Source organism: Cucurbita pepo, chromosome LG01 (assembly GCF_002806865.2).
Source record: "Cucurbita pepo subsp. pepo cultivar mu-cu-16 chromosome LG01, ASM280686v2, whole genome shotgun sequence".
NCBI classification, from domain to species: domain Eukaryota; kingdom Viridiplantae; phylum Streptophyta; class Magnoliopsida; order Cucurbitales; family Cucurbitaceae; genus Cucurbita; species Cucurbita pepo.
The window spans coordinates 19603610-19611922 of NC_036638.1; the positions used below are offsets into that span (position 1 = coordinate 19603610).

At 35.9% G+C, this 8313-nt stretch overlaps 3 protein-coding genes across 4 annotated transcripts; 2 read left to right on the forward strand and 1 right to left on the reverse strand.

Annotated features, from left to right (window-relative positions):
* Positions 1 to 561: 561 nt before the first annotated feature.
* On the forward strand, positions 562 to 1457 carry LOC111809122 (LOB domain-containing protein 25-like). Its single transcript, XM_023695479.1, has 2 exons — positions 562 to 730; positions 832 to 1457. Exon 2 carries the CDS (start codon positions 839 to 841, stop codon positions 1304 to 1306), a length of 468 nt encoding a protein of 155 aa, XP_023551247.1. The 5' UTR covers positions 562 to 730; positions 832 to 838; the 3' UTR covers positions 1307 to 1457.
* A 1595-nt stretch (positions 1458 to 3052) lies between these two features.
* LOC111796882 (pentatricopeptide repeat-containing protein At5g40400) lies at positions 3053 to 5730 on the reverse strand. The gene has a single exon (XM_023680065.1). The coding sequence runs from the start codon at positions 5519 to 5521 to the stop codon at positions 3620 to 3622; it is 1902 nt and encodes a 633-aa protein (XP_023535833.1). The 5' UTR covers positions 5522 to 5730; the 3' UTR covers positions 3053 to 3619.
* Positions 5731 to 7383: 1653 nt separating this feature from the next.
* Positions 7384 to 8247, forward strand: LOC111806908. 2 transcript variants are annotated; one of them, XM_023692431.1, is made up of 2 exons: positions 7384 to 7994; positions 8090 to 8247. In XM_023692431.1, the coding sequence occupies exon 1, from the start codon at positions 7420 to 7422 to the stop codon at positions 7960 to 7962; it is 543 nt and encodes a 180-aa protein (XP_023548199.1). In that variant the 5' UTR covers positions 7384 to 7419; the 3' UTR covers positions 7963 to 7994; positions 8090 to 8247. The 2 variants fall into 2 exon arrangements, with proteins under 2 accessions (XP_023548199.1, XP_023548209.1); XM_023692441.1 differs by having other exon boundaries at positions 7384 to 7931; positions 8027 to 8247.
* Positions 8248 to 8313: the final 66 nt, after the last annotated feature.

The following is an 8313-nucleotide window of genomic DNA, read 5'->3' on the forward strand; positions in this document are numbered from 1 at the left end:
ATCTCATTTACATGAAAAAAAAAATGCAAATTTACTAAAATACCATAAATATTTGGATGACATGGAAATTTATATATATATAAAAAAATTAATGTCATTGGCACTTTAAACTAATTTGTTTAACTTATGAGCTACAATTTTAACCCCAAATTATCTTTTTCGAATAAAAATATACATTTTTCACTCATTAAATTATACTCAAATATATAACTTAAGCGATCGTGGGTGCCAAAGAAGAATGAGAAGAAACCCGAATGACGTAACTAATTAAATTAGGCATATAGGAATGGTAACTAATGATACGTACTCTCTAACAATCAAAAATTAAAATCACTGTACACCCACATTCATTGTACTAAAACAAGCGTCTTAAAGGGCAACGTAGAATGACGTAAGAGCAAAACATGTTGTCTCCAATAACATAGTAAATAAAACGCTAATTATAATTAAAAAAAAATGGTTGAATTAAAATAATAATAAGAATGTGGGGTTATTGGAACAGTGTTTTGGACATTATTTGAAAGGGAGGGTGTGGTTGTCACCTTTTGGTTGTCTGTTTTGGGTTTGCAATATTGAAAATTCTGTTTGTCCCTCTTTTTTCTCTCATCTTCCATACCTTTTGGCTTAGGTTTTTGGAGGCCCCCCCCTCTCTCTTCTCCTCTCCTCTCCTTGTTTTAGGGTTTCACTATCCCTAACCCCTTCTCCCTTCTTCAACAATCAACAAACAAAGGTAAACCCTAATTCAATAATATAATTAAAACCCCAATTGGGTCCAAATATTTAATATTTAAAACCCCATTTGATAAATATTTATATTATTTTATGTACAAGGCAAAAAATGGCTTCTTCATCCAGCTACTCCAATTCACCATGTGCAGCATGCAAGTTCCTCCGAAGAAAATGCTTAGCGGATTGCATATTTGCGCCCTACTTTCCACCCGAAGAGCCCACCAAATTTGCCAATGTTCACAAGATCTTTGGAGCCAGCAATGTGAGCAAGCTCCTCCATGAAGTCCACCCCCATCAGCGCGAGGACGCCGTTAATTCTCTTGCCTACGAGGCCGAGGCTCGTATGAAAGACCCCGTCTATGGCTGCGTCGGAGCCATCTCTATCCTTCAGCGACAAGTCATTCGCCTCCAGAAGGAGCTTGACGCTACGAATGCTGATTTGGTACGATATGCTAGCGGGGGCGCTCGCCCGTATGGACGGAGGGCAGCAGCGCAGTCGGGTGTGTGTTTTATTTCCCCCTTGAATAGTAATGATCGTCATGATCCATATTGCCGTGATAAAGAGGAAGAAAATTGAACCTTCTCTTCTTTGAGAGCTCTCCAATCTGTTCATCCCATGTTCTTCTAAGCTTTTTTGGCTACTTTTTTTTTTCCCCTCTTCATCTATCATAAAGTTGGTGTTTTTGGTGTATTACTTTTTTCTAATTAAATTAGCTTGTTTATATATATATACACTATATACTATATAGTATACGAGGGGTGAAAAATTAGTACTTTTGGAGATCTTATTGGTTGGAGAGGGAAACGGAGTATTCTTTATAAGAATGTAAAAACGTCTCCTTAACACATACCTTTTAAAACCTTGTGGGAAAGCGCGGGAGGAAGGGAAGAATACCCAATGGTGTACAAGAGAGAAGGCTGAACTCCGACAGGGGTGGACACCAAGCGTTGTACAAGGACGCTGGACCTCAAAGGAGGAGGGAAAATCCGAAAAGAAAAGCCTAAAGACTAGTGCTATGCGTGTTTTTGGGCTGTTACAGTTATATTTTTGTCTATATACTTTCTAAATGTCTAAATTTGGTATGGTTTCATATAACAATTATGCTAAGCATTTTTAGAGCTAATTTAAAAAAAAGTAACCATAGAGATTAAAAGGGTTAATTTTATCCAATATTTTGGGGGGTTTAAATGACTGAAAATCAGCATTTACCTCATCTAACTTATAACCTAAATATATTCATAGGGATTTGGATCGGTAGTTAGTGTGAACACAAGAAATTTGTCCCCCTAAATTTGCACAACCTTTTTGATGGTAATGTGTTTTGTTCATATAATATTAAATCCAATTGTTGCCTTCTTTTATTTAGTTTTTTTTTTTAAGTGCTTTCGGTGCGTCTTTTTTCTACGACTTTCTTTGCGTGTCGTTAGTGTTATAATGTATATTTCCTCTACTTTCAAATAAATAAATAATCTTAAGATTCCTTATGTTTTTTTTAGCTAAGTTCACGAAAACGTTTAATAAAAAGTGTGTTTTTCTTATTAAAAGTATTAAAGAACGATCTTTTAACAGTATAGAGTAGTTTTGGAGCGTTTATGAAAAGCAAACGATAATAATGGAACTCGTGAATGAATAGGGACAAGAACCGTAATCTACTCAATACCAGCACGACATGAAACAAGGACTAAATCTAAAAAGTTAAAACGAGACGAGACAAGATCCGAGGTGAAAGGAAAGAATGTGTTGTCTTTTTTGGGAAATGGATGGAAAAGGGGAGTCGTGTAAGGGGCATAATCTAAACCCTAATTATATATATAAGGATTGGTGATTGTAGCAAGTGGGTGTGGGGCTCCCACGCCCACCGTCCAAAAAGTCCCCTCTGCCGTGCCGACCCACGCCGCTGCATGACGCCCCCCGCCCTCCCTCGCCCACCTTTTAAACTCACCCTCCTCTTCACATTCTTTGGCCCATTACAATCTTTCTTGGGCCCACACACTTTTGGCCCATTACAATTTTTATTGGGCCCAGACACTAAGCGGCCCCCCGCCCTCCCTCGCCCACCTTTTAAACTCACCCTCCTCTTCACATTCTTTGGCCCATTACAATCTTTCTTGGGCCCACACACTTTTGGCCCATTACAATTTTTATTGGGCCCAGACACTAAGCGGCCCAGTCTTGTAATTCTTGAATGGCCTACCAATAACAAAGAATCAATCAATCTAACGGAAGAATCGGCTGGAGATTGATTATGTCAAGTTTAAATGATTCTCCATACAACAACTTAAATGACATAGATTTGTAAAGAAATTAAATCATTGGCTAGAATGAGAGCACAAATGCTCATTTTACTACATATTCTAAATTTCCAGACAAAAACAACATACATAACTTTATATAGCCTCAGGAGCATTCTAAGGTTGTAACTTTCAAGGATACTTTGGGACCATAATTAGCCACTATGTAAATAAGCCTTAAAATAAAAGCTGCATTTGAAGCATCTTGAAACCCTTGTTAAATAAATTAGTGCGAAATTAATTGCACTTGAGATCTTTGGCTATATCTTGTGGTAATTTAAACAACATTCTTCACAACTTCCTTCAAGCTCATATTCTATGATTGAGATGCCTTGGTTCATATCACCATTCAAATGGCCACTTGGACGTTGCCCCTCTTGGTGTGCCGGCGACTGCAGTGATTCTGCTTCTGAGGTCTCTGGCATTCAAATGGTCACTTGGACGTTGACCCTCCCTGGTGTGCCCGCGACTGCTGTGATTCTACTTGTGAGCTCTCTGGCATTCTCATGGTCACTTGGACGTCGACCCTCCTGTTGTGTCGCTGCTACAATTCCAGTGCCGACCACTGCTTCAACTTACCAAATCACATATCCATATGTCACCCTCTTTGGCAGAGAGGAGCCTGAACTCTCCGCTTGTCGAGCCTTGCAGATTTCCATAATCCATGGATAACGTATCGGCACGTTAAGCTATTCGGAACGAAACCGACTTTCAGCATTCGATCTTGCAGCTGCATCAACTCCGTTTCATTACCAAAATCGCGATGAAATTTAACCAAGGCATTGAAACTTTCAGTGTCAAAGAACTCAAAATCTTTAGCAAATGATACCAATAATGATTCTGCTTTATAAACATTCCCTTCTTTGCAGTATCCATTTATCAATACTCTGCATATTTGATGATCCGGAAGCACTCCAGATTCAACCATTTCTACCATTAAACCTTCACCATCTACACTTCTATTGACTCCACACAAACAGGATATAAGAGGCTTGTATGAATCAATGCTAAGTTTAAAATTTCTCTTTATCATTTCAGATTTCAAAAGCAGTGCCTCAGAAACATTATGAACTCTACAGAAACATTCAATCAGCTTGTTGTAGATACAAGCATTAGGTTGGAAACCATCTTTAATGACTCTTTCAAGAACACTCTTAGCTGCAAATGGACGATCTTCCAGACACAATGAGACGATGAGATAATCATATATGTCGTAAGTAACAATCGTTCCAAGTTTCCGAAGTTCTACAACCAAATTCAAAGCTGAGATCAAGCTACCTCCTCTTCCATATCCTTCCACCATAATCCTACAAGTGAAACTATCAGGGCAAATGCCAATTCGAGTCATATCGTGTAGCAATGATCTTGCCTCTTGCAGCCTTCCATCCTTGCAATATGCATTAATTAGCGTATTATACAATACGACATCAGGATCCAATTCTCGATCGATCATTCGATGAAATAGCTGATGGGCCTCTCTTACCCTTCCTAACTTACAAAGACCATTCATCAAGGAAGTATATGAAACAAGATCAGGCATCACACCCCTTCTAAACATTATCCTATATAAATAGAATGCATCATCTAATCTTCCTCTTCGACAATAGCTATCGATCAAAGTATTGTATGTCACGACGTCGGGATCGAATCCCTCTTCTTCCATCTTTTCTAAGAACTCATTAACCTTATTTACATCCCCAGCTCTACACAAAACATAAGTCAAAATATTAAAAGTATATGCATTTGAATGAACTCCAATCCTTCCCATTTCTTCATAGAGCTCCCAACATTGAGCATCACACTTCATCTTCGCCAGTCCATTTAGAATACAATTACAAGCAATCACACTTGGAACAAAACCCATCTTCACCATCTTCTTAAAGCTCTCATAACTTTCCTGAATCATATGAACTTTCACATACGCCTTCATAAGCATTTCAAAGATAACAGGATTCCAATTACAGTGCTCAGTGCACAATACCAGATTATGAAAAACATCCTCACTACCTGAGGCATTATCCTTAGACAACTCAATCAGTTCAGACAAGAATTTCATCGCCATGGAAAATTGTCGGGACCATGCCAATATATGGATAATAAGACAATAGTTTTGGGAATTAAGTGTAATCCCCAAATCAAATTTAACCCAATTGAAAAAAGCAAGAACAGAGACGAAATTAGATTGGCACCTCAATATAATCTTGGAGATTTCACGATGACCCAAGTGGGGAAGAAGCTCCTTAATGTCGGATTGAAGAAGAGATAACTGCGTGTTGCTGGTTTTGAGGTGTGAGGAGACGAGTTCGACGATGTTGAAGGGGTTTTGGTTTTGTGGGAGAAAATGGTAAAGAGGGTTGACGATTAATTTAGTTTCGGACCGAGGAATTGATTGTAAAAAAGTTGAGGATGAAGCCGAAGAGAAATTTGATTTGGGAATTGAAGCGAGGAAGAAGAAGGGCTTCGAGAGTTTGGTGAGATTCGAAGCGGGAATTCGATGCATTGGTGTTGGATGAAAGGAAATCGCAGGGAAGAGCGCAATTAGAAATGCAAAAACTCGGCACAGCGGGAGAATTTCTATGGTATATCCGCCATACCTCTTCTTCTCTCGTCGGAGCGCCGCCGCAAATATCGGGCAAAACACCGAGACGGAACATAAAATACTTCCCACCGGTGGTTTAAGGTTAGGTCATTTGCTTTACTCTCCTTCAATTGAAATGGACACACACAAACTAACCCAAATCCAATTAATAAAATATTTAATTTTAAAAATAAAACAGTAATTATTTAAAAAATACACTTTTTTAAAAAAAAAATCTACAATTATTTTATTTAATAAGATAATATGATTGAATTTATTTTCAAATGATAGTTTAGTTACACATCGTGTCATAATACTTTTTTTTATGAAATATTTAATTTATACATATAATTTATCATTTTCATTCTAAATTTTTTTAATTTCATCCAATTACACCTTCAAGGGTTCAATTTAAGTCATGAAATATTATTAAAAAAAGTATTTTATTTATTTATTAAATCTATAATTACATGTAAAATAAAATTATAGATTTTTATTGAAACTTATGAGTGAATTAGCCTAAATTAAATCTAAGTGAAAATTGATATGTTATTAAAAAAAAATTTATCTATTTTATTATTATTATTATTATTATTATTTTGTAGGTTTTATAGTGTGAAATTGTGTCACGTTTTATTGTGAACGATAATTTTGGTTGAAATAATCTAACTCATACAATTAATTAAATTTAAAAAAAAAAAAAAGAAAAAAAAAGTATAGTCTGACGTGTTTATTTCCCAACAACTTTAATGTAAACTAATAAGAATAATAAATAAAGAAGAAAAAGTATAAATAGAAGCCCACAAGGATTGCATGGGTTGGTTGGTGATAAACGCAAGCAATGAGAGTCCATCTCCAAATCATTGCTCAAATGACTTATAAACCTTTCAATCATTGCGCTCCCACTTTACCCAAAATGGCTACCCATGCTTTATCATACTTTATCAGTTGAGCTATGTTTATATTAATAATTTATTTATCAGATTTTAAAATAATAATGGTACTTTTTAAAATTAATTATTATAATAAATAAAAAAATTTAATTTTAATTTTTTTTTGTTGATCGTGAATATTGTGAAGTACGATAGCGAAACCGAAAGGGGCAAGTAGTCAGTAAAGTTAGTGTGGAAAATTAGGTTTGAGTAGGTCAATACAATGAGCCTTGGAAGAGCTGTCTGTACTACCAAANAAAGTAAATTCAAAAAAAAAAATAATAAATAAATAAATAACAATAGGGCTCTTTCTTTGACTGTGACAAATGATTCTTATAGCAAGGAATATATTAAAGGCGAGAAAGCTATGGTTTTTGTATTATTATGCCTTTTTTCCTTCTTAATATAACTATACAATAAATTCACCATATTTTTATAATTTATATATTAATAGATATTGTCACAAGTCCATGATTTTTATAATTTATATATAATTAGCAACCATATTTTAATTTTAATTAATTAGAAATTAATTTAAAATGTTAAAAGACCAATTAAAAATGAAGGGTGTAAATTACCAAAAAGGCAGTGTAGTTGAGCATATTTACAGAAATACCACGATTTCAAAACATGCAACCGCGTTTAAAGCATAGAGAAAAGGAGAAAACTTGGGGATAAGTGTTTTGTTTTTTGAGTATTTTAAGAATCACTTAACGAAATTCTAAATCCAAAAAGGCAGCAAAAGCTTAGCATCATAATCCATTCCCATCCACAAAGTGCATGGCATTCACTTTAATTACTCAAAAAGCTCAGGGGTATTTTCGTAATCAACTTTCTATATAACAACAACACTTCAATTAAAAACACACACCCACATCTCAAATCAAGATGGCTGCTCCATCTTCACCAAACATCCTTCCTTCTCTCCAAGTTTTCTCCCTCAAATCCTCTAATTCTTCTACCTTATTTCTTGTCAAATTCAAATCTTTCCTTCACACTATCATCTTCTCTCATTTGTGTCGGTTGGCTCGGGCGATTTCCCGAGCTAAGTCGACGGTGGTTCGGGTTTTGAAGAAAAATTATCACTACACGAATAGAAACAAGAACAAGATCTTTTTCGGGTCGTTTAGACTTCATTATAATTGGTGTTCTTCCCATGTGATGCCTGTGCCTGACCCCGTGTGGGAAGGTCATTTTTACTACGACGCTGCCACTGCGGACAGCTCGCAGCTGTCCGGGTATTTGCAATGGTTGGAGGAGAGGAAATTAGAGAGCGAGACGGCGGCGGGGGTGACGACGACGATGGCAACGGAGATGAATGAGATCGACAAATTGGCGGAGATGTTCATAGCAAGCTGCCATGAGAAATTTAGGCTGGAGAAACAGGAATCCGCTAGAAGATTTCAAGAGATGATGGCTAGAAGCATGTGAAGAAAATTTGATGGGACAAGGTGGGTTTGATGGTGTTGNTGGAGAAACAGGAATCCGCTAGAAGATTTCAAGAGATGATGGCAAGAAGCATGTGAAGAAAATTTGATGGGACAAGGTGGGTTTGATGGTGTTGGGGTGGCAATGTTTTTTTTCTTTTTTTTCTTTTTTTTCTTTTTTTCTTTTTTGGGTTGAAATTCTTCGTCTTAATGTATATTATTTTGGGTGGAATTAAAATTTTCATCATTATATCCAAAATTATATCCAAAATTATGCTTAATTAATTACTTTACTCTGATTTTTATATATATATATATATATATATATATATATATATATATATATATATTACTT

Coding starts and splice junctions, on each gene's coding strand:
- LOC111796882 (XM_023680065.1), bottom strand. CDS start 5,521: ATGCATCGAATTCCCGCTTCGAATCTCACCAAACTCTCGAAGCCCTTC.
- LOC111806908 (XM_023692431.1), top strand. CDS start 7,420: ATGGCTGCTCCATCTTCACCAAACATCCTTCCTTCTCTCCAAGTTTTC.
- LOC111809122 (XM_023695479.1), top strand. CDS start 839: ATGGCTTCTTCATCCAGCTACTCCAATTCACCATGTGCAGCATGCAAG.